This window comes from Talpa europaea (genome assembly GCF_964194135.1).
Source record: "Talpa europaea genome assembly, chromosome: 3".
NCBI classification, from domain to species: Eukaryota; Metazoa; Chordata; class Mammalia; order Eulipotyphla; family Talpidae; genus Talpa; species Talpa europaea.
Genome location: NC_140069.1, coordinates 129,446,036 through 129,471,269, shown reverse-complemented (window position 1 = coordinate 129,471,269; position 25,234 = coordinate 129,446,036). Strand labels below are relative to the sequence as shown.

At 39.1% G+C, this 25,234-nt stretch overlaps 3 protein-coding genes across 17 annotated transcripts in view; all 3 read left to right on the top strand.

Annotated features, from left to right (window-relative positions):
• Positions 1 to 25,234, top strand: part of CADPS2 (calcium dependent secretion activator 2) — a gene marked incomplete at both ends in the record, with an annotated part of 405,485 nt that overhangs the window by 108,834 nt on the left and 271,417 nt on the right. The gene's annotated exons all lie outside the window — the stretch shown is intronic.
• On the top strand, positions 13,108 to 14,019 carry RNF148 (ring finger protein 148; the record flags this gene model as incomplete). Its single annotated transcript, XM_084230181.1, has 1 exon — positions 13,108 to 14,019. One exon carries the CDS (start codon positions 13,108 to 13,110, stop codon positions 14,017 to 14,019), a length of 912 nt encoding a protein of 303 aa, XP_084086307.1.
• On the top strand, positions 16,435 to 17,583 carry RNF133 (ring finger protein 133; the record flags this gene model as incomplete). The annotated part of the gene is made up of 1 exon (XM_084230180.1): positions 16,435 to 17,583. Exon 1 carries the CDS (start codon positions 16,450 to 16,452, stop codon positions 17,581 to 17,583), a length of 1,134 nt encoding a protein of 377 aa, XP_084086306.1. The 5' UTR covers positions 16,435 to 16,449.

Genomic DNA, 25,234 nt, shown 5'->3' with positions numbered 1-25,234 from the left:
GGAGTCCCACTAAGCTTGCAATGGTAACTATTCTTATTTGCAGGTGCTGTGTTTTCTACCTAGACAATTTCAAGAGGATCTATAGAGAACTTATTAAAATTAATGACTTTAGTAAGATTACAACATAAAAACCAGGCACACATAGAGAAATCTATAATACTTTTATTAAAAAGCAATAAGTTATTAGAAAATAGCAGTAGGGAAAAATAACTCATTTTCAAATGCATCAGATCTCATAAAGTACCTTTTAGGTACAAATCCAACAAAATATTGCAATTTTCCCAGGGAGAAAGATTATGAAACATTATTAAACAAAGAACAAAAGATACCTGTGTTCTGAATGGGAAGACTAATGTCATAAAGTTGTCTGTTATCTTCAGTTTAGTCATTACGTTTGCAAACAATCCCCTAACAAGGATTTTGTTTGTTTGTTTGTTTTATGTTCATGGATAAGCTGATACCAAATTGTATATGGAAAAAGAAAGGGTCAAGAAAATAGCTAAGACTATAGAAGACAAGGGGAAGCAACCTGGGGGGATTTGGCCTACCAGAGATCAAAGTATTTGAGATAGATTGATATTAAGAGAGGGACTGAAATAAATTTATAGGGCAGAGATAAACCTATACGTAGATATATACTTGATTGATTTCATAGATGGCATTATAAACTTTATGGAAAAAGAAAAGCAACAATTTAGGAGATGATGTAAGATAAATTATAAAGGGGAAGGCAATATTTTTAAGCCAAAGAAAGCATGGACAATAAATAAATGATTGAAAAATTCTACTGAACTAAAGCTGAAATATTTCATATAACAAATGAAGCTATCTGCAGCCTCTGCAGTGCAAGTTCTATCTCCAGCCTGCCAGGGAGCTACCCACATGGCGCAGCAGACCTCTCCTGGCTTACCTGCTGCTCCCCTCAGCAGTGTATTTCAGTCACTCTGCCTGTTCTGCTCCCTGCTCTGTCTTTGGTGAATCCTCTCATCCCCCACAACTCTGGACTATACCCCAGTTCTTGTATACATAAATAGGTAAATCTTAAAAAAAATTAAAATATGTACAGAACCTCTGTATAGACTCTTACATATCTGTATGAAGAACAAAACTCATTAAACAGTGTAGGTAAGAGTGATGATTAACAACCTACCCAAATGGTCAGTAATAGTTTCTGTATAGCTGCTATTACAAATTATCACAAACTGGGTGGCTTACAACAGCAGACATTTATTCTCTGTTTGGGAGGCCAGACATCTAAAATCATGGTGTAAGCAAGTCTGTACTCAAAAGATCTAAGGGAGAATTCTGCAAGACGTTTTCCAGCTGTTGAGTGTGAGCATTCTTTGACTTTTTTGCTTATTGACTACATCACTCCACTGTCTGCTTCATCCTCATGTTGCTTCCTCTGTTATTTAGCAGATCTTCTTGTTCTTTCTTAGAAGACACAAGTTAGTAGTCCAGGGTAACCTCTTCATCTCAAGATCCCTTATTTCATTTGGAAAGACGCTTTCCAAATAAGAAAACATTCACCAACTCTAAGTAGTCATTCAACCCACTAAAACATAAAAAAAGATTAACATCCCTGGTTATCAAGGATATTCAAATAGAATCACGAGATGCCATTTGTCATCTTTCAGTTTGGTGAATTTGGAAGCATGAAATTTTAATAAGAATACAGAGGATTAACTTTATTACTTTCCTCTTGATTTAGTTGGAATATAAATCACTTCGTTTTCTCACCTGAATAATCTGTTAGTGTGATCTCAGATAAACATTAGACAACATAATTCAACTCTGGGTCTTACACAGAACTAGTTCACGTGGTTTCTACAAATGCTTTCTACATGGTAGTCTCTTTTCCTTAAATTTCAAATTTCCTTAAATTTTGAGTCATTGGTGACATGGATGTTCTTGAAGTTTGACATGGATTAGTAATGTAACAATTAGTTGATGAAACAGGGTTCTGGAGAATTCCTTAGAATTATAGGACTGAGAAACCCCTTTAAAAACCCTGACATCATACTTACCAAGTAAGTCTATAATGTAAAGATAATGGCAGTGATGATTAACACATACTGGCCTGTCTCCGAGTCAGTGTTCTAGCATCCATTCTCATTCCATCCTAATGGAAGTCCTAAAAATTTGGTACTGCTGTTATAGGTCATTTAAGTTTAACTAACCTATCCCAGGTTGCAGAGCAAGTATAGATAGATGTAGGACTCAAATGGAGGCAGTCTGACTTTAAAGTTAATAAAACTTTTGAAATTTAGCAATGTCTATTTTTTAAAAAGATTTATTTATGCAAACAAAATCTGGGGTGTAGGCCAGAGTGCAAGGGGTGAAAGTATTAACCAGAGACAGAGTGGGGAGCAGAACAGGCAGATTGCCTGAAATACACTGTTGAGGGAAGCAGCGGGCGAGACAGGAGAGGTCTGCTGCGCCATGTGGGTCACCTCCCTGGCTGGGAATCAAACTCAGGCTGCAATGGCAGCCAATAGCTTCATAGTGCTGAGACTTAACCCCTTGCACCAGCAGGGAGGCCCAGAAATTTCTATTTTTTGGTAAAAAGTAGAGAGATCAACTATGAAAAACTTCATAACTTGTTTTTAAATATCAAATTTCATAAGCTCCATGAGTTTCATAAGCCCTGGATCAAAGAAGCTTCGGCTGTGAACAAAGGTGGCATATGGACTGCTTTATCATAAAATATACGATGGAAAATGGTACCTAGGATTTAAGAACTATGTGTAAAGAGATGGCTTCATCTGGGGGCAGGATTTATCCTTTCATGTATCTCTGTTTACTAAATACATAGATTATTTATCACACCAATGTGTAAGCTCATTGGGTAAAGATACAACCTTGACCTCATTGAATTTTCAGATACATAATGAAAGATTCATGAAGAAATAGGAAATTATATAATGTTTGATCACTGCTGTAGCCTCAACACCTCTAACTGTGCACATAATAGGTTCTTGGTGAATATTTACATAAATGAATGACAGAATAGTACTGTAGATATTAGGTAAAATGTTCTTGGATTATACTCCTGGAAAGCATGTGAAAAACAGGATCTGTCAGGTTCTTTATTAAATGCCAGATAATCACCTTTATTTTATGAAATCAAGTAATTGATTTTATACAAATCAGTATTCTGGGCTCTGTAGGAAGACAAAGGAACATAAAAAATGTCATACTTTCAAAGAGCTTATATTTAATTGAGATACATAAAGAAAATTTTTGAAGAGGGGGAAAAGAAAGTTGCTTTTACCACCTGCAGAAAAATACCAGAAGGCAGTGTATAATTTCCTAAGGAAAAAAAAAATGATGAAAAAATAATTTCTTAAAAAGATAGTGTTTGATTTTAAAATACACATCTATAATGTAAATATTGTCTTTACTAGCAAATGGAAAATTTTTAATGTTGCAATATTTCATACTAGAAAGAATATAATTAGGACTAGATTAATTAGGGAAGGTGTGGGGAGATTGCAGGATCTGACTGCATCTGAATTGGGAATAGAAGGCCAGGGATGATGAGAAAGTTGGTTTAAGTTAATATTTTTGTCTCAATTATTACTGCCGATGTGATATTTGGGCATCCCTTGAGGTACTGAAGCATAATGTAATTTTCGCCTAATGGCGACTATTTGGTGCTTGTGACTTCAAATACACACACTTTTACACTTAAAAGTATTTAAACAGCTATTTACTGTGGAGTTTTAACTCAGTAGAGTCCGCTTGCTTATATTGAAAATAGTTGTCACTTTTTAGCTATTTATTACTATGCTTTCATTCCATTTTCAGATAGAGATGTGGATGGAATTTTTTTCTTGGCTTTTGGACAGGAAGTATAAAACAGATGGCCTCTGATCCTGTGATATTAAATAAGCCTTTTTTCTGGACAACTGTTGTCAATGTAATTCTTGGCTGAGGGAAGACTTGTCAGATCATTGCCTGTTCTATATCCTTGTAATGGATGTCTGATAAAGCATAAGTTGCCAGAGCTGCTGATAATGCCTCAATATTTTGAAGAATAAGTGCTTGAAAAGTCAAACATTTGTCAGGGACCCTGCACAGTTTTATTGTGCTAGTATAGAAGCAAAGGGGAAGAAACAGGATTTACGAAAATGAATGACACCTGTAATAGCAAGGCATTCTAAACCAAGCAAAGGTACAGGCATCTATATAAACACCTCACTATATATCATGTGTGGCAAAGAAAATGACTGTCAACTATGTACAAAAATGTGTCACAGCAGTAAGTTGGTGTTTTCGATGCAGAGATTGAAGAAGGGAGCTTGAGATCAGCCTTGAAGTATGGAAAGAATTTAATAGAGGAAAGAGGCTTTATTGAATTGGTAAGGGAAAGATGGGCCCATTTACTGAGCCCCTGCCAAGCCAGCCGTGTACCTAGTATATTACAAATAGATATGAAATAAGTCTTCTCATACTCACCATTGCCCTGAGAGGCAGGCAGTACTGCCCCATCTGACAGATGAGGAAACCGAGGCTCACAGGGACTCCCAGAGACTGATTTTCAAGGCAGGTCTGTCCCTCAGCCAGGTGCATGAATATAGTAAATGTTTCTGCTAGTGTGATGATTCTGAGTTCATGTTTTTCTTCTCTGCTGCCTCCCAGGAAGGATTAAATTGCCCGATAAATGAAGCGCTTTTGTGGCCTGTGAATTGGGACAATGTAAGGAATCTAAATGGGAAAATCTTGACCTCCTCCTCTATGATATCTTTTCTTTCTTTTTTTTTTTTTTGAGTGAATTTCTTTTTTTTTTTAAAGATTGATTTATATATTTATACAAGAACTGGGGTACAGGCTAGATGCACGGGAGGGTAAGAGGATTCACCAGAGACAGAGCGGGGAACAGAACAGGCAGACTGATGAAATACACTGCTGAGGAGAGCAGCGGGCGAGACAGTACTCTACGATTTCTGACCACTGAGAGCTCACTCAGCTTTGCAAATCCTCGATGACCAATTGTGGTTTAGGAATTTCTAGAATTTATTTTGGGACAATTTTGGAATGGTAATGCCCGACAGCAGCCTCCATACCCATTTAGTCCTCATCTGTGGGTCATGTTGACTGCCTGGCTTCTTGTTAAAAAACAGATGAATTCTGGTGGTTTTTCAAAAGATTGTACATGGTATTTTTTTTAAGGTATCTTGCTTCTTCTCTACCTTTTCAAATAAAAGTCCAGCCTAAATGAGTTTATATTAAAATATGTTTTACCCTCGGCTCAATCAAATATAATACCACCAGATATTATCCTTTAATCTTGTGTAACATAAGGATATTTAGCTGATCCTTCTTCCCTCTAAGTGTAAAGACTACAGTGAGAGATTTCCTCCTTACTTCCCAGACTAGTAATAACAAGTTTCAACCTTCTTGATTACAGCTTATCCTTAACAGGCTATATTGAATGGGAAGAAAAAGTTGTTTTCAATTTAGTGTTAAAGTTGTATAACCCTTGATTTGAATTCAGAATGCAGAAAACTGTAATTCATGTTGTTTGATTTATGCCCATTAAAATTTAAGGAGATTCGGTCATATTTCAAATGCTTGTTTATCTTTGCATGCAGGTATGACTATAAGAAATCCAGTTTTATGAGTATTGTAAATCTAGATAAGAATTAAAGTTTGAACTCATTATGCATAGTCTACCTTTTCTTTACTCTTCCTGAAATCATCACCCTTATGAAAATAAAACTAAGTAGATACATTATTATATAAGGAATAGTACAGTTTAGACTGTGGGGATAATGATACTATCAATTTAATTCAACCTTTATTTAGAATCTGTGCCATGTAGATACTAGGCTGGGTATTAAAAAGATGAAAATAAGATTTAATTCCAGCTGTCAAGGAGATTAATAGAGTTGATAATTTTGTGGAGGAAATTATATCAACTGCTGCTGCATCATCAACCACCCTAAAATTGAGTGGCTTGGAAGTATCAGTATTGCGCAGGAGTCTGCTTTGGCTACGTGACCCTTCAGGTCTCCACTAGACTCAGTCAGGTGTGTGGTTACCTTCAGCTCAGGAAGGCAGCTCTGCTCTTCATGGCTCTTGCGCACTTCCCCATCTGCAGACTGAGCAAGGGTGGCCTCAGGGAGGATGGCTGGATTCTCCAGACTTTCCTCTTCTGTCAGGCTAGCCTTCACTGACATTGGCAGGGCGCTAAGGGAGCGCAGGAAAAGGCCAGGTCATACACTTAGACTTGGAACAGCCACATCATCACTTCTGCTGCAGTCTGTTTGCCAGTGTAAGTCCCAGGTCATCTAGATTCAAGGAATGTGGAAATAAAGCCCCCCCTCTCTTGCCGAGAGGCGCTGGTAAGTCACCTCTCATGGGGTGTCAGTACAGGGAGGGAAGTAATCAGTGTGCCTACGCAGACACAGACAGATTTGAGTTCATAAACTGGACAAAGCCTGTAAAAAACAAGGTCATCTGTAGTGACTGCTGCAGTAGGAGCACAGGAAACTACAAGCCATTACATTGAGCAAGCGTAAATTTCAGGACTGATAGTAGAAAATGAAGCTGGGTTGAAGGAAAGAGGAGCAGACTGGAGAGGGTTATTTACCTTTCCTAAAAGCTTGGCTACTATCGTTTGAATTAACTGAGCCATTGACATTACTAAGCAAACTGGCATGCCATTTTTTTTTTCTATAGGTTGCTCTGATAACAATGAATTCAGGGTGAGCAAAACAGTGATGGGAGGTTGTAAGATGTGCTTGTAGAGTTCTAGACTGGGAGTCATTTTCAGACAACTGAAGTAGAGGGACGTACTCATTCATGCGTGGGGTCCTGCCCATGGTAGTCATTCAAGCAAATACTTGAGTCTGGCATGGTGTTAGTTGTTTGAGGAACATCAGCAAGAATTCCCATTCTTTAATGTCACAAAGACTTCTCTAGGTGCTTAGGAGCATTTATCAGGTTAGACTACCCTCATGCACCCTGCCATTGGGCATGCCGTTATTAGGTAGGAATAGTAATCCTACTTATTTATCGGAGATATCACAGTTAGTGAGACTGGTTTAATATGTTGTGTTTTGATTGTTTATTTCTCTAGTGTATGTAATTACCAGTGCTTTTAATGATATTAAAAGCTGTTTTACTGGTTAATGTAAATAATAGTAAAGATACTGAGTACCTATGATTTTCTGTCTATGAAAATTATAGAGTTGACTGCCTGGACCCCTTTCCTGCTTTTTCCTCCTATTTGCCAACTGAACTTCTCTTGTGAACCCGTAAGTTCAGGTCCTTGGCCTGGTAGCAGAGCCCAGATCTAAAAAGAGGAAATAAGACTTCTAGAAACTTCTTTATTAAGCTGACAGCTAGACGTGACCCTGGTCCTACCTCGAAGTGGTTTTTCAGGGCCCCTGTGGTTTGCTTCAGCCCTGTGTTAGCATTTTGTCTGTGAATCTTGGGCTTCGTGTGGCCACACTCCTGAGACCTGCAGGTTCACCTCTGTGGTCCTGTCTGTCCAGGAGCAGCCTGGTGCTGGACGCTTTGAGGGTCATGAACTCTGGGAAAAGTTTTTTGATGATGCTGCATTTACTGTTGTTTCCTACTCCTTTGCCTTCCCTTATAATGCATATCTCCTTGTTGGAATCTATTGAGATGACACTCATAGGGGTGTCATTATTACCAAGCTAGCAGAGTTATTAAACCATGTTCTTATATTTCCACATTTTTTTACTCCCAAACTTTCATTCATCTGTACCTGCTCTGGCACAGTGTTTGACTCAGAATTCAAAAGCTCATATATGATTTTAAAATTTATTGTATTCCATTTTAGCATCTTCAGAACGGTTTCCTTGGTTCAGAAATGTTGAACAAAATGTGTGTTGGTATGTAAGACTTTTATTTCAAATATTTGAGAAAATATATAATGATAGTGATGACTTAGAGAAATTTTTGAGGAACTACATTAATCCTAATGAGAATTTACCAATTTGCAGTTAAGTATAAGAATTTAAGCTAAAATTTATTGTTTAGCTTTAAAAATCTTTACAAATGAAGAGTCTTCTTTCAGCAAATATTTATCATTAGCATTATTTGATTTTTTGTTCTCACTAAACTACTTAAATCAGTGTCCTTTCCCCTCAAATCCCATTATGATGCATTTAATTACTCTCAGAAAACCTATATAGTTTTGGTTCAGGCATAAATGCAAATTCAGTGTGTTGTGGATTTCTAGAAAACCTAATAATAGCATTGCCCTGAAAACTGACTTGTGGGGTAATTTATTGAAGCCTCTTTGGTATTATTCCCTGCATCTTAATGTTATCAAATAGACAGTGAATGTACTTGGCAATTTTTCTTATCAGAGTAGTTTTTTTTTTTAAAGTTGGGTGTTCTTAAGAGGTTGATGAATAGCAGACAGAATCAGCTGATTCCTGTCCCCTGACTTAATGAAAGATATACCTTAGTGGAAATCTAATTCCAGCCTATAGGATAGATACGCACATACCATAATTTTTTTTTTTTTAATAGAGGCATGTTTTTTTTTTTTATTTATTTATTTGTTTGTTTGTTCGTTCGTTTTGTTTATACAAGCACTGGATACAGTCAGAAGCGGGGGAGGGTGAGAGAATTCACCAGAGCCAGAGCGGGGAGCAGAGCAGGCAGAAGGACCGAAGTACACTGCTGAGGGGAGCAGCGGGCGGCAGGAGAGGTCTGCGCGCCTTATGAGATCCTCCTCAGGTGGCCGGGGAGCAGCTGGGGATCAAACTGGCGCCGCAGAGGTTGCCGGCAGCTTTGCAACCCAGCGCTCAACCGCTGCGCCACCGGGGAGGCCCAACATACCATAATTTTTATATAACTGTTCTCTTACCTGTATGATGACCTCTTTCAGGACATGGCCACATGTGTCCTCTGTTACTAAGCTCCAATTCATGCCAGTACCTTGTGCATAGTGCATTTTGCATGTTTATTGTGGTTGATGATCATTTCCTCTGATTAACCTCAGAAATTTAGAGCCTATCAGTGTCATGTCTGTTTAACTACTCACATTCCAGTTGATACCCTTTTCCCTTGGTGGTGGAGCAATGATTATCCTCATGTTTCATAGGTCCATGTTTTCAACTAGGGATGAAGTTCTCCACAGCAGGAACAATCATGATTAACCTAAGTCAATCATGGTGATTCTGCTAATTTCCAGGGATTCTACTAAGCATGGATCTGTGAAGAACTGCTAGTCAGACAGACATTGAGGGAAGTCTGCTAGGATTCTGGGGAAAAATGCCTTGATCTTATAAAGATAGGGAGAGAAGAAAAATCTTTGTTCTTTCTGGTTGTTTTCTGTCATCCTGCCTGTTCATACCTATGACAACAGTAGCCACCTTAGAAGATCATGATGTGAGCCAAGGTCAGAGCCAACTTATGGAAACATCCTTAAGGCAGATGGCAAGATAGAAGGAACAAGGATTTTCAAGCCACTGGATCAACCAACCCTATTATTTGTTTTAATTCTCTTTAGTGTACCTACAAATTTCAGCAGAATGAAAAAATCTTTAGTAGTTGGCTGTTAAAGGGCCTCCCCGGTGGCGCAGCGGGTTGAGCACAGTGCTGTGAAGATGTCTGCAGCCTCTGCAGTGCTGGTTCGAATCCTGGCCGGAGAGAAACCCACATAGCTTGGCAGACCTCTCCTGCCTCACCCGCTGCTCCCCTCAGCAGTGTATTTCAGTAAATCTGCCTGTTCTGCTCCCCGCTCTGTCTCTGGTGAATCCTCTCACCCTCCCGCACATCTGGCCTGTACCCCTGTTCTTGTATAAATAAATAAATCTTAAAAAAATACTTGGCTGTTAAAAAGAAAGTCTATGTATTAATAGTCTGAAAGATTGTAGTAGTTTCAGTCAGCCAGTCTCCCCACCCCCTTCCTATTCATCCTTGCCCCAGAATAGAAGATTTTAGATCTGGTTCTCATAAAATGGGTGTGGTCTGTAGTCAGGCTTCATGAACTAACAGGCCATTTGTGTGGGTCTCCTCTATTTCTGTTCCACAGAAAACTGGGAAATGGATATGGGTTGAGAGCACCATCTATGATATATTTACTGCCAATTTAAAAGTTCACACCATGATCAGAGCTCAGACCTAATTGTCCACCACAGACCAGATGAGTTTGGGGCTGGTGCCTCCTCCCAAGGCTTTTCTGTTGGAGCAGGGTCTCGTAAACTTAGTAGTGTTACTCTGGGCCAGATAGTTATTGTGAAGGGATGTCATATGCATATGAGAATGCTTGCAACACCTCTGGCTACCTACCAGAGGCTAGTAGTTCTCCCAATTGTGTCTACCAAAAATGACTCCAGAAATAGCCAAATGTCCCTTGGAAGCAAAAATTGTCCCTGACTTGAGAACCACTGTGTTAGAGGTAATGGATTATTTCTCCTATGTGTATTTTAAGTCTCAAATGGGAGAAAGAGGGAGTTCCAACTACCATTATCCTTAAGCACTTCATTTTATAGGGAGAAAAATACAATGAATTAATTTTTCAAATTGGTCATTTCAACCTTAAAAGGAGCTTCTAGAGGTACATTTTGAGCCCAAATATGATTACTGTTTAAACTCTGTACCCTGAAAAATCAGCAAAATAAAAAAGTGCAGGTAGAGCTACGTTTTTAAAATATTCTATTGTCAAATGTTAAATAATAACAAATTTAACAAAGAGTCTTTAATATGATGTTAAGTTGTCTTCTTAGTAAGATTTCACTTTGTCAGTGTTAATAGAGTCAGCCAGGAGTTGACACTCCATTTGAACCTTGTAAAAGTCTATGTGTAATGACAGGACAGATGTGAACAGAATAAAGCCTAAACAAAATTACATAAATGGCACGTGTTGATTTGTTCCAATTTTATTTTTAATAGCAAATATTAACAAAAACACTATGGGTCAGGAAGTACAGTTAAATGCTTTTGAGAAAATGATGGGTTTCTCTCCCAGCTTGCCCATAATCTAACTTAATGTACAGATTTTTATAATGTTCACCTGAAACTTATCTAATGCTATAATGTTACTTCAATAAAAATTATAATTTTAAAAATCACTATGCTATAAACATTTTTTTAAAGATTTATTTATTTATACAAGAACCGGGGTACAGGCCAGATGCGTGGGAGGGTGAGAGGATTCACCAGAGACAGAGCAGGGAACAGAACAGGCAGACTGACAAAATACACTGCTGAAGGGAGCAGCAGGAGTGACAGGAGAAGTCTGCTGCACCATGTGGGACCCTCACCGGCTGGCTGGGATTGAATCGGCGCTGCAGGGGCTGCGGACAGCTTCACAGCGCTGAGCTCAACCGCCTGCACCACCAGGGGAGGCCTGCTATAAACATTTAAAGAACTAAAAAATAAGATTTTTTTTAAAATGTTCATTTCCATTTTGTACTCTGAGAAACAGGGTTCTGTCTTTTTGTATCCACGGGACTTCATGACCTGCCTGTTACGTAGCAGATGCCTATAAATAGTAATAAATAGTGGAAATTTTGCCAATTAACTCCCTAAAATATACTTTCTATAAAGATTTAAAATAAAACTAGCAAGCATTAAGGTGTCTTTAACATAGTAAAGATGCTGTAGCTTGCAGCAATAAAGTAAAACAGTGATTTGCGATAGTCATCCTTTTCTTGCCACTGCTACCCCTTCCATTACCAGTTGGTTGTTAATTCAACCTTGAAGGTTACTTGGTCTCGTCTGTTTATCTGCTTCTTAGGAGTCCAAGTCACTGTGGTCTTTTGCTAATAAGCCCATCTCACCAATACTTTTCCTGCCACCCATTTCCACTTATTGCTGCCAATGTGCACATTTTAAAAAGTGAATATCTTGAAACATGTTTAGCTCACCTTCCCAGCTTCAGTCTGTTTCCCTTGTTCCAGGAACATAATTCAGAATCCTCAATCTGATATTCATGATCCTGAGTGCTTGAGTGTTTTTTGCATCTGTCACCCTCCCTTCTCATTTTCTTAGGTTCCTATTCTTTCAACTTCTTGGATGTGCCATGTTACTTCCTTTGTAAGGCGTTGAAAGTGCTGTTTTCACTGCCTGAAGTCTTCTTACCTCACTCTTTGCTTGGATGATTCTCATTTATCTTTCAAATCTCACTTTCTTTGAGAGCAGTGCCTGGAGCCCTAATCTAAAGTTGGCTTCCCTTTACATTTATTCTTTCCCTCCATGCACAGTGCTTTCCCTTCAGAGTCCTTTTTGTAAACTTGCAGTTATACTTTAGACGTTTGTTTAAAATCTACCCTTTCTGGATAATAAGGTCCACCGAGTAGGCTCATGCCTAATTTCTTCAATGTACAATCCATGCTTAGCATTTGCCTTAATATGTAGTAAGTTCTTAGCAATTCTTTAAGCAAATAAAGTTGAATTTGCCTTGCAAGATGGCAATGTATCAGGTTAATATAATACATATACATTATATATTACATTGTCCTTGTGTTGAATCTTTAGGCCTGGGATAAGTATTTAATATTGAAAGAGAAGGACAATGATTTATTCCTGCTTTCCATTAAGTGGCACGCCGCGTAGCTAAGGAGCATATGAGAACTGACCACAAGCAGCTACATGCACTAATATATGAATGATTTCTGCTTTGCCTTTCTGATAGAAAAGCAATGAGTGTAAAGTGGTTAGGCTGCTCTTTCATCTGTCTATATGTAGGAAAGAAGCTCAGGGATTTAAGAAAAAATCTTACCTGTTTATTGCTTTAAAGGTTATTCAAATTCTTATCTACCTTAAGTCATTGCTTAGTAGCTTTTTGGCCAATAGGATTTCAGTTTGCACTACACTAATATAAACTCTTGGATTGGTTTAGCTACCTCTGATGTCACAATTTCCCCATTAAGAAGTCATAATTCTTTTGAAATCACATTGTACTAATAACAACTCTTATTATTTTGTTTCATCATAAGAAAGATAATCCTCCAAAAATAAATATGCTGGGAGGAGCAAGGTACCTTTGATCCACTTAGACCTTTTCCATTTCTGTGCTTTAATTATTGCCAACAATTGAAGCTAACGGCTTTGCCTTCTTTTACAGTGGATGTTTTGTTTTTCATGTCTGTCAGTTAATAGGCAAATGGAGGAATGAGCCTACTTAGAATTACTCCTTCAACTCACAGTTGTGTTTCATCTCGACTGTGGACACTCAGCATCTTTCTACTGCTTAGCCTTCCTGATGCTAAAGGAAAAGCCATTTGGACAGCCCACCTGAACATAACTTTTCAGGTGGGAAATCGGATCATATCAGAATTAGGGGAGAGTGGAGTGTTCGGGAATCATTCTCCTCTGGAAAGAGTGTCTGGTGTGGTGGTGCTCCCTGAGAGATGGAATCAGAATGCTTGTAATCCCATGACCAACTTCAGCCGACCCAAACAGGCAGACTCATGGTTGGCCCTCATTGAACGAGGAGGCTGTACCTTTACGCATAAAATCAATGTGGCTGCAGAGAAAGGAGCAAATGGAGTGATCATATATAACTACCCAGGTACGGGCAACAAAGTCTTTCCTATGTCTCACCAGGGAACAGAAAACATAGTGGCAGTGATGATAGGCAACTTGAAAGGCATGGAACTTTTGCGCTTGATTCAGAAAGGAATCTACGTGACCATCATCATTGAGGTGGGGCGGATGCACATGCCCTGGCTGAGCCATTATATCATGTCTCTGTTTACCTTCCTGGCCGCCACCATCGCCTACCTTTTCTTGTACTGTGCCTGGAGACCGCGAATGCGCGACTCCTCCACTAGGAGGCGAAGACAGATCAAAGCAGATGTGAAGAAAGCTATTAGCCAGCTTCAACTGCGAGTGCTCAAAGAAGGAGACAAGGAACTGGAGCCAAACGAAGACAATTGTGTCGTTTGCTTTGACATGTACAAGCCCCAGGATGTAGTGCGTATACTAACATGCAAACATTTCTTCCACAAGGCGTGCATTGACCCCTGGCTTTTAGCTCATAGGACCTGCCCCATGTGCAAGAGTGACATTTTGAAAACTTAAAAATAAATCCAGAGTATCTTCTGAAGATTCTGAAGTCTTTTCCAAGATAAAAATTAGATGAATTCTCTTCTAGCACGCTATGTAGAGAGAAAATTCAACTTCAGCTTCTATATACAAGTACTAAAGAGGGTGAAATTCGTGTTTTTAAAATAAAACTTCATATCATGGCCAGCTATTTGAACTTGTTTTTCTATTAAGTTTTAATGGTTATATGTTTTTACTCTTATTCAAATAAGGACTTAGTATTTGTTACAAACAATTTGTCTATCTTCAGGTTACAATGATTGTGGTATGGCTTCCACAGAGAACTAGGATATTTTGAAGTTTCTTTTTAATTATGAATTTTCATTGTTTTCATATTTTGTTTAATTTTTGATATCTAATAATATCTCTGCTGAATTAACTTCATTATAGGATTAGATCTTGATTTAATTATCCATGGTTAATTGATTTTACTAATATCCAGGAAATCTGGTTTCCAGAGCTACAGACTTGAATAGGTAATGGTATGCTAAATAATTAGATGATAGCACTTTTGATTATGTAACTAAAAATATTTTAAATCATTATAGGTCTCCTTTGAGGCCACATTGCAGAATCTGACCTTTGCTTGCCAGAGCCGCTTGTAGCCTATGAGTTGGTTGTGGTAGCAGAATTCTCTTATAGAAGCACCCCTAGAATATGCTTTCTTTTTCTTACCACAATCTTGGTGTGTGTCCTGTGGGGATATTTTGATATTGTAGAACATACTGAGTTGAAATATTCTTCAATTATCTTTCTGAATGGGACCCCTGGTCTTTCTTTGCCTCTTCCTCTTTCCTAAAAGATGAGTAAACACCTGTGTAACAATGAAGGCCTGGAAACATTTGGGTTTTTGTTTTGATGAAAATGTCTGTTGATGAGGTACTAAATGATTGATGTCCAACTCAGATCGTAATTTGTAAGTCTACATGCTGTATGCTATGTTGTCTGTATGAATAGGTTATGTGGAAATAAAATCAGATGAATGGTCTTTGTTAAAGGAAATCCTCCGAATGACCTTTGAAAAGGAAAATCAGACATTGTGAGTTAAAGGTATCACATCGTACTTATTTTTTATGCCACTTTTTGTTGGGCCAGTGAGTGCCTGTTTCTCTTCCTCTTTTCTGACTCAAGTTATGATATTGATTCACATCAAACAGCTCCCTTAGTTCTGGTGAAACTCAACCACATAGCACACTTTCCTTAGGTCCAAATCCTTGACTTGGTTTCTTAGCTGGTGAATAAGAAACACTTGACAGATAACCCCAAGAAAGTGTTCGCGTCATTCTTTTGCTTTGAAGTCATCGTGCCATTGACATGAGTGCAGCAAAAATATAGGCAGAGTTGTGTGTGGGATCTTCCATGTGGAATGCAGATTTTGGCAAACATTTTGTTTAAAGCATGACCTTTAATAGTTGCTGCTATCAGTGATGAACTTTAAGTGGGACTTTCAAGTTTTTCTCTTTATAATCTATAGCTACATTTTTGTTTTAAATGAATTGCTCTAAACCAGTATTGCTATATTTAATCTTTCCCCCTATACCTTTCCTTTTCTTCTCTGAAAATATTGTTGGATTAATAACAGATGTCAAGGTCTGGAGTAAGAAATGAGATTTGTCTTCTCATTCCTGATATCCCTATGTGTAGTTAGAGTGAGAAAGTGAGACTGCAGTAATTTAACACATTACCCTACTTTTAAAAAATAAATCAAAACTAAACCGAACCATCAAACTTCTGAGCAAGCTTTACTAAATTCAGTACAGTGGTTTACATAATTAGTCAATTCATACTGTGACCATATCCGAACTTAAAATGGATCATTTGGTCATAATACTTATTTTTAATCATTTTTTTTAAAACTTGCCATTTTATTGAAATTATTTTCTTTACTTTCTGTGAATAAAAATAACATGGTTTTCTCGTACATACTTTCAGATTCTAAAATGCATGCGTTATTTGAATTTCGTATGTAAATTTTAGCTTGTTATACTTGTTAACATTACTCATCGTTCAGGAATTGGTTGCATCTTATAACATCACAGAAATCACCCATAACAACATTTGAAACTTCTAAGCCAATAAATGTACAGCCTGCAGTGAGCTCTTACCTAATTGTCTACACTCTTCTCTATGTCACAATCACATCACCCAGCACTAAGCAGAGTCTAGAAATACAGTAGGGAGACTGGAATTTTTTTTCAACTAAAGTTTTTCTCTTTCTCTCTCTAATAAAACATCTAAAACCCATAAGACGCCTTTAAGAACTTCTTACCAAAAAATGCTGAAAGACAGTGGAAATTGTTTTCACCCAGAAGATTTTCTTCTTGTTATTTGAAATTGATGGTCAACAGATGTGGCAACCACATCTCTTTGTTGGGTTCTTCCTTCAGTCACTAGGCAAAGAGAGAGATGAATCTCCTCAAGGTTGGCACTCAGAGAAACAGCACTGTAGCTTGTTGGCTTCTGAAGTTGAGTTTCCTCTGGCTTCTTAGTCAGAGCTCTTGCAGAGCCGGCGCGGTTTGGACTGCGTATATGAACATATCATTTCACGCTTATAATCGCGTGCGGTCAGAGCTGGGGGAGACTGGAGTGTTTGGAAGAAGCTCTGCTTTGAAGAGAGTCGTCGGAGTGATTGTGCCACCAGGGGGGGAAATTCAAAATGCATGTAGTCCGAACACCAGTTTCAACAGATCGAAGATCTCAGAGGCATGGCTAGCACTTGTTGAACGGGGAGGTTGTACCTTCACGCAGAAAATTAAGGTGGCCATTGCGAAGGGGGCCAGTGGCGTGATCATCTATAACTTTGCAGGAACCGGCAAACAGGTTTTCCCCATCTCACATCAGGCCTTTGAAGACATCGTGGTGGTGATGATTAGCAACTTAGAAGGCAAGCAGATTTTGACTTTAATTAAGATGGGTGTTCACGTGACAGTCGTGGTTGAGGTGGGGAGAAGACACATCCTCTGGATGAATCACTATTTTGCCTCTTTTGTGATTGTCACAACTGCTACCATAGCATATTTCATCTTTTACCATATTCGAAGATTTTGGGTAGCAAGGATTCAGAACAGGAGATGGCAGCAACTGACAGTAGATCTCAAGAAAGCATTCAACCAGCTCCAGCTTCGGGTACTGAAAGAGGGGGACGTGGAAGTAAATCCAAACGGTGATAGCTGTGTCATTTGTTTTGAGCTCTACCAGCCTAATGATATGGTTCGCATTCTGACTTGTAAACACTTTTTCCACAAGAGTTGCATTGACCCCTGGATTTTAGCACATGGGACATGTCCCATGTGCAAATGTGATATTCTTAAAGCTTTGGGGATTAAAGTGGATGTTGAACATGGAACTGTACCTTTGCAACTTCTGATGTCGAATGAATTACCTGGGACCTTGTTACCTAGTGAAGAGGGGACAAATCATGATCTTCCTCCTGCCGGACGATCTGATAAAGTGACTCATTTGGAGGAGGAGGAGGAGCAGAGGACTTCTCAGGATTACAACCAGCCTAATTCAGTCGCAGAAGTTCATCCTTCACCTTGACAGCATGACCTTTGAGGAAGTGGATTAAACCTGTTTGTCAAATCAGGTCCTATACTGACAAACAGTTTGTTTGAAGTGTCGTTTTTGTGTCCTTCTTTGATATTTTAGTAATTTTCTACATTTATTGTCAACCCTCAAAGACAAAAAAAAGTCTAGCAGGATTTTTTTTTAACCTTTGCTACATGTCATTTTTTTAAATCAGTGTTTATTCCTCCTGTGAGTATGTATTTTTGTGCACACATGCATATTAAAACCAAAGACAAGCTTTTCCCCTAATTGTTTTTTGTACATATATTGGTTTATATTTTTGGTAAAAACTTGTTAAAATATTTCCATGTTCCTTATAATGGAGAAACTTGCATTAACTTTGAAAAACGTAAATGTTCTTATGTGCTAGGAAAAGTAAAATTTACTCACTATAGTATTTATATATGTAATATACTAACTTTAAGTCATTGTGCTGTTTTGTTTTCCTCATTCTTGCCATGAAAATTTTGCTGTATAGGATCCCATTACTCTTGCTTTTAAACAGTCTGTTCAAGCAGTTTTTGGTATGTTTGTTATCTGCATATGCATAGTCATAGCAATTTTGGTGTTTTTTTTTTAAAGATTATTTATACATACAAGAACTGGGGTACAGGCCAGAGGTGTGGAAGGTGAGAGGATTCACGAGTGACAGAGTGGGGAACAGAACAGGTGGATTGACTGAAATACACTGCTGAGAGGAGCAGCGGGCGAGACAGGAGAGGTCTGCTGCACCATATGGGTTGCTCCCTGGCCAGCCAGAGGATCGATCTTGCACTGCAGTGGCTTCAGATTGCCTCATAGGTTGCATCTTAAACCCTTGCGCAACTAAGGAGGCCTCAAGTCGTAGCAATTTTGAAAGTAAAGTGCAAGTTTAAGTGAAGAGTGCATATTTTAGTGTCCAGTATTACCCATAATTGTTAATAATCTTTATAAAGACTTAAATGATAAAGAATTCCTATGACATCTCATTCATGGGATATTTATTTTCTCTTTATTCCACCCATCTCCCCAATTTATCTTTTGCCATGAAATAAAATGTTGAAAGTATGCCAGATTATTTTGGAGGTAAATATCAGTGTAGAAGTTATTACGATGCCAGTTTAGAGTTGTTTGTTTTGTTCACTATATTCCCAGAACCTAGCAAAATGCCAGCACACTATTTTTGAATGAATAAATGAATGATAACTACCTTTTACATAATGTGGCTATGACGTGTTAATTAGAAAAGCTGCGGAGTTTATCCCTGTGATATACAATACTGGGAACTGAAATTTTTCATCCTAAATCACTTTGACAAAATATAAAATTAACTTTTACCTAGAATTTACCATTACAATTTAGTATGCATGATTTAATAAGGAACCTGGCACTCTTCCAGACTGTGAATTTCTGTGCAACCTTAGAGTTCTGTTGAGGAATTTTGTGAGTTGTTCAGGGCTGATGATACTGGGATTCAGAGATGGAGGGACGGTAGTAGTGGTTCTAACCAAGCAAGACTATTTAGAGGACAAGGGATGCCCATTGAAGAGCAGGAGGGTCAGGACACAACAACTAGGCAGATGGCCAAGTGGGGGTGATGTCTGCTTTGTATACACAGACTTCACCGCCAGCCCTGGGGAGGTATTGACTCAGTTATCACAGGAGCTGCTCCTTGGAAGAACCCGCAGAGCATGAGGGCTCCTGGAGGATTAAGCAGGGACACTGAACAACTTTGTGAGTTTACCCTGGGAAAGCAAAATCATTCCCTGAGGGACCAATGGTCACATTGGAGAGAGAGGACATTGAGGACCCTATGAGAGCTATTCCTGGTGGAATCTGCTCCTAAGCCAGGATAAGCTGTCCTGCTTAGACTGGCCACTTTGGTATCCCTAGCAGCTAAAGTGGAATGACTTCTGCTCCTTGCCCAAGAGTCGTCAGCCATGGAAGTGAATCCATCTGGCGGTGCTGGCAATCCCCAGCCCAGCATCCTGGGATCATTGCAGCAAATCCATGTGGGTACACGATTGACCTCGGCCTGGTCACTTGGTCTTCACGCTGACACTGTGTCCTGTTTTTTTTCTTCCTCTACACATTCTTTGGTATCTTTTCCTGTCCTTTGTTCATCATTATCCACCTTAGACGTGAGTTACCCTCACATGGAAGATATTAGTATATATGCATTTTTATAATTAGGTGGGCAATTAACAGTGTGCTTATTGTCTTGATTTGAGAATTTCCAGTGGATGTTTTCCAAAGGGTGTTTAGAATCTATGAGGCAGGGAAGGAACAGGCAAGTGCATGAGCTGGGGAAATATCCTAACCGAGCATCTACCAGGGAGCAGGCAGAGGACCCAGTACTTCCCAGAGCTGTTTCTTACGTCAGAACAAAGCAGCACTTTTAATCCTTGTCTTTACAATGTTGTAAACAGATCAATAAACTTCTTTTACTCTGGGTTTAATAACCAGGTTCTGGAAATAGCTTCACTGTGTTGAATGTTAGATATTATTCATTGTGGTAGACTTTTACCTATTCCGTGGGCTATGCCATTTTCTTTTATATCCAGTGATGTTACTATATTTTACCATAATGATATGGGACTGAAATGTTAGTTATTTGACTCTAATACCAGTGGCATCATGGATTTCCATTTGTATATATTTTTGCTTTCTCTGATAAAAAAATTTTGATTTTCTCCCTATCCCTTTCTGTCCCCTTACAGAGTAGGGGGTGGATGTTGCTTATTAAAAATAAGCTTTTTTCTCTGTTGCTAGGATAAATTAGGCTTAATCTTGAAATAATTCTGAAACATTTTAGCCCTGATTGGGCAATGCTCTAGGTAGAACTATGCATCAACTTCAGTGCACACTACACTGTTTCTTACTGTAGAATTATTACAAAGTAATTTGTTCTTTGTTGTTGGAAAATGTCTATAGAATACTAGCTGGCACTTTTCCTTCAGCACCCCTCTCCCTGCCCCAACTGACAAGTTTTGTTATTTTATCATTGGTTTCCCGTGAATGGGAGTTTTGTGTTTTCTTTTGTAATCATTGTTTTCGCATGAGGTAATGTGATTGTCCTTTGGAGAGATGTTGGCCAGCCATTTTGTTGGCAAAAATGTACATTCTACAAAGGGTTTACTGAGCCACGGATCTGGCATTTTGATTTTAGCTGAGTGTCCAATTAGTGTTCTCTTCTACAAATTCACTAGTTTTAAAGGAGCGTATAAGGAACAAGGGGGGTGGGAGGGTGGGGATCAGATTTTGGAGAAGTGATGAAAGAAAAAGAGAAGCATTTCATGGGTTGATGTTCTGAAGGAGTAACATTTAATAATGACTCCATGTTCCTGCCCCACTACTTATTATCAGTACCAGTCTTTTGTATTTTGTTTATTTGGTTCTACATTAATTTCTTAATGTTCAGGGCTTAGTGATGAAAAATAAAAATATGTTATTGCAGTTACCAGCACCGAAATACCTAAAAATATGTATCTAGTTTTTCTATATGACAAGGGCTCTTTTGGGGAGTGGGGTCATGTATGCAGAGATGAGTTGCTCCCTATGCACAGGTGTTAGTTGTCCCATCACAGTCTTTATCTCAGCTACGCTACAGCTCATAGCACCTCTCTCCACAGTCATGCTTTGGTCTTTGTTGGACCTCTTAAGCTAGTTCCTTGATGATTTGATTTCCCCAGCTGCATGAACTTCCCACATCATTGCTGATCAGGGCACCTCAGTCTTCACACTCTCTACACCTGCAACAGTGAATACACTATTGTTGCCACACTCCAAGTTATGTCATCTTTGAAAGTTTCCCAGCCTACAGCATCTTTGCCAGAATTGCTCTCGGGATACACCTCTTCCACTTGCACTTTGTTCTTGCTCCAAGCTGAGCTAACCCTTAAGCATCCATTCTCAGCCCATGTCATCTTTTCTAACCTCAGTCAAGACCCAGGAGTAAGCTGAAGTTTTATTCTACCAAGTTCCATTGAATCCTGACTACCTCGACTTTTTCTGCAGGATTGTTTTTCCACCCCGAGTCATTCCTGCTCTGTTTTTGATACTTCCACTCCTCACTGTTGTAAAACCTGTTTCTGGTTCATTGAAATGTTTATCCAACTTCTACCAGATTGTTATTTCTGCCTAAAAATCCCTTATCAATCTCTACTCCCTCCTGTAGTCCCCATATAACACTACTTCTCAGCCGCAGCTGCACTGCAGTCACCCAGAAAACTTTGAAAAAGTTCAGTGCCCAGACTTGCAACTACGAGCTCTGTGCTGGAACCTAGGCCTCAGAAACTTCAGTCGCTTTGGTAATTCTAGTGTGCAGACAAGGTTGAGAAGCTACACCTTGGTGCTGTTCTGAGGAGCCAATGCTTCATTCCCAGCTGCCTTCAAATTGACTTGTTTTCACTTCACTGAAAATGTTTAACTAGAAATCTAAATATTAAGATATAGTGGGTTCCATTTCGTGGAGAGGAATTGATAAAGGCTCTGGACTATGAAAGAATGGGTTTCAGCTGGAGAAGCAAGCAGCATTTTAAAAAAGGAAATAATACTTGAAATGGTATCACTACCAGTTTGGGAAGAAGGGCAATTTGCATGGCGAGAACAGCGAACAGAAGTATTTTTTAAAAAGAGGTTTGAGTGTCATGTAGAATTTTGGTCAAGGATAAAGGCAGGGAATTCTGGAGGCTGTTGAAATGATAATCTTGGAGTGAAAAGTTGGAAATATAAACTAAGACTAAGGTGACTATATGGTGGGTTACCCCCAAGATCATATGCTGTTTGATGATTTCATTTGTGGAGATGAGTTTTCTATGTCATTTTTTTTAGGGATCCAACTAATAACTGATGTAAATGTTCCTTATACCCATAACCTTCACCTCAGATTAGTACCACATTGGATGTAGAAGAGAGAGAGTATTGGTCAGGAAGAATTGAGTCAGGATTATTTCTTGGCCATTAAGTGAGGAAGACATACAGAGAGATGAAGCGGACTTGGGTAGGAGTTCAAATTTGAGTATGTAGACTTTGAGGAACACAAAGGACTTGTATGTGATCACACAGCTGAAAATATTGGTGTATATTAATGTAGCAAAAGGCTTGATGCATGGTAAGTACTTAATTGTAATTTAGGTACAAAAACAACCCACCATTTGTTTTTATTGATAAGTGAGTGATTCACTATTACATAACTTACATTGTAACTATTATGAACCCCCTGATTTTGCAGTATACCCACTGTAAATGGGGTGGCTTTTTTTTTTTGTCCTACCACTTAGCGTCTGAGTGAAGCTGGAGATTGTAACAGGGTTGGAGAGGTTGTTGGTGATAATAGCTACAATGTATTATGTGCACCTAACAGGTAGCATTTAATCCTAACAAAAACTCTGAGGTAGATGAGGAAATTGAGTTCCCCTGGGAGGCTAGGTAACTTGCTCAAAGCTAGACAGCCAACATATAAATCCTGTACTTGACATTTGTCCTGGTTCTGGTTCCATACTCACTGCCTTGACTACACTACAATTAGCTCAGTAAACCAAGGTTTTGAGGAGAAAGTAGTAAGCTAGCTCCAGTATTCTCTGCACATTTGAACCTTCAAAGAAAATCACAGCTAAAGCATTGGACAGCAGTAGCAGGAGGGTGGTGGAAGTGATAATCTTGAAAGATCTCCAGGTGATTAGTACAGAAAGAGGAGTGTGGGTGGGCAAGGATGTCTGTGGGGCTTGTCTGATTAAGGAAAAGAGAAAGCTGAATTCTAGAGAGATGCTTCCATTGAGGAAGTGCTGATTCTGGAGCTGGTAGCGCTTGCATAATGAAGTTCTAGTCTGATATCATTCAACAATTGCTATGGGTGCTTTTTTAGCCCAGGCATGAGCGGCACAACTGTCTGTCAGAAATGACACTGTGCTTTTCCATCAGATGACATGTATTCTTATCTTGTCCAGGGTGAAGCCTCTCTGAGCAGCACCATTATCACCTGAGCATGTAAGAAAAGCGAAATTCTTAGGCCCTGCTGCAGACCTAGAGTTTTTGGGAGCATTAAATGAGTGTAGGGGCAGGAAGGGCACAGTACAGAATCTCTATGATCCAAGCAGATGGGGGAAGGAGGAGTCCTGGAGCCCTCAGTGGCTTTTTCAGGCATTTGTTGAGTTTCCCAGGTACATGGCAGGCAGGGGTGCCAGGCGGCTGGGCGGCTGGCAGGCCTCCCAGCCCCCAGCAAATCTCCACTCTTTCTGGGCTCCCTGGCATTCTTTCGTGGTCTCTGCTTCTCTGCTGGTTCTCCTTCTGCAACACCACCCTTATAAGCCCCGAGAGCCCAGGTGTACCCACCTATGTATGCCCATACCCTACTCCAGGTGCCCGCCATCAGGCATGCATTCAGGACTGCAGGGATCCGTCATCAATCTAATTGCAGGAGGGCAGAAAAACATGACACTCATTTACCCTACAATGAACTTCTACCTGTTGTATGCATGTACTAGAACCCTGTGTATGTATGTACTGCAGCCCTTATTGTCATCTCCTCCCTCGCCATCTCTATCCCAAGGTCTGCAGTGGGTTCCAGCTATTTTTTCCAACAAGTCTTCCATGGGGTCTGATGGGCATTCAAATGTTCAAATCTTTACTGTCTCAGAGGGTCAGTTCATTTTCAAAAAAGGATGCATCACACAGTAATGAGGCAAATAGCATGAAGGTAATTGTGAATCTTAAAGCATTAAAAGAATACAGCAATAGTTGCTGTGAGTATAATAAAAAGTTAATAGGCACATTTGGGCACATTTCATGTGTCCAGCTTCTCTGATTGATGCATGGCATGTGATACACATTCTACCTCCTTCCTCTCCCTGTTCTGGTTAATCTACCACCATCATTATCACTGTGCCCATGAAGAAAACAAGCTTTTATGCAATCTAAGAATTCCAAGGAAGAAATATATCTCAAAAAGCAGAAACAGCTTAGGACTGAGTTTATACCATAGACTGGGTAATACCATGCTATACTCTGGAAGAGTAATTTTTAACACGATCTATGCACAGAGGTCTGAAGAGATCTGAATATACTGAAACAGACCATAGGGGACATGAAGAAGAGAATCATGTTAATTCCTAGGTTTGGCTCCATGAAACCAGCTTCGTAGATGCTGGAGCAAGAATCCATTAAGTTTTCACAAAAAAAGAGTGCTGAAAATAAGTGTGAGAGGGTCATGGGCATGTAAGCAGGGCATGGAGGGTGCATGGTATCAGCTGTGTGTGACAACGTATTGCTTCTGTCAATGGAGTTACTTTGCTTTTTTTTTTTTTTGAGAGACAATTTATCCATATTTGTAGGTTCATGGATTAATCATTCATTCAATAAATATTCATTGCCCTGCAAATGTAGCAGTGACCCCTACAAGTCACATTGCTCCCTGGAGCTTACTTTCTAGTGGGAAGAAAATAAATATATAATAGGTTAAAGAATTATAAGTGCTATGGAGAAAAATAAAACAATAGCAGGGGAGCTGTGGGAGGCAGAGTTGCAATTTTAAATAGAGGAGCCTCACCAAAAAGAAAAAGTCTTGAAGGGAATGAGGGCCCTTAGTAGAAGCATAAAGAAAAAAATAGAGCGTGTGCAAATCCAGGTTTGTCCTGACATTCCAGGA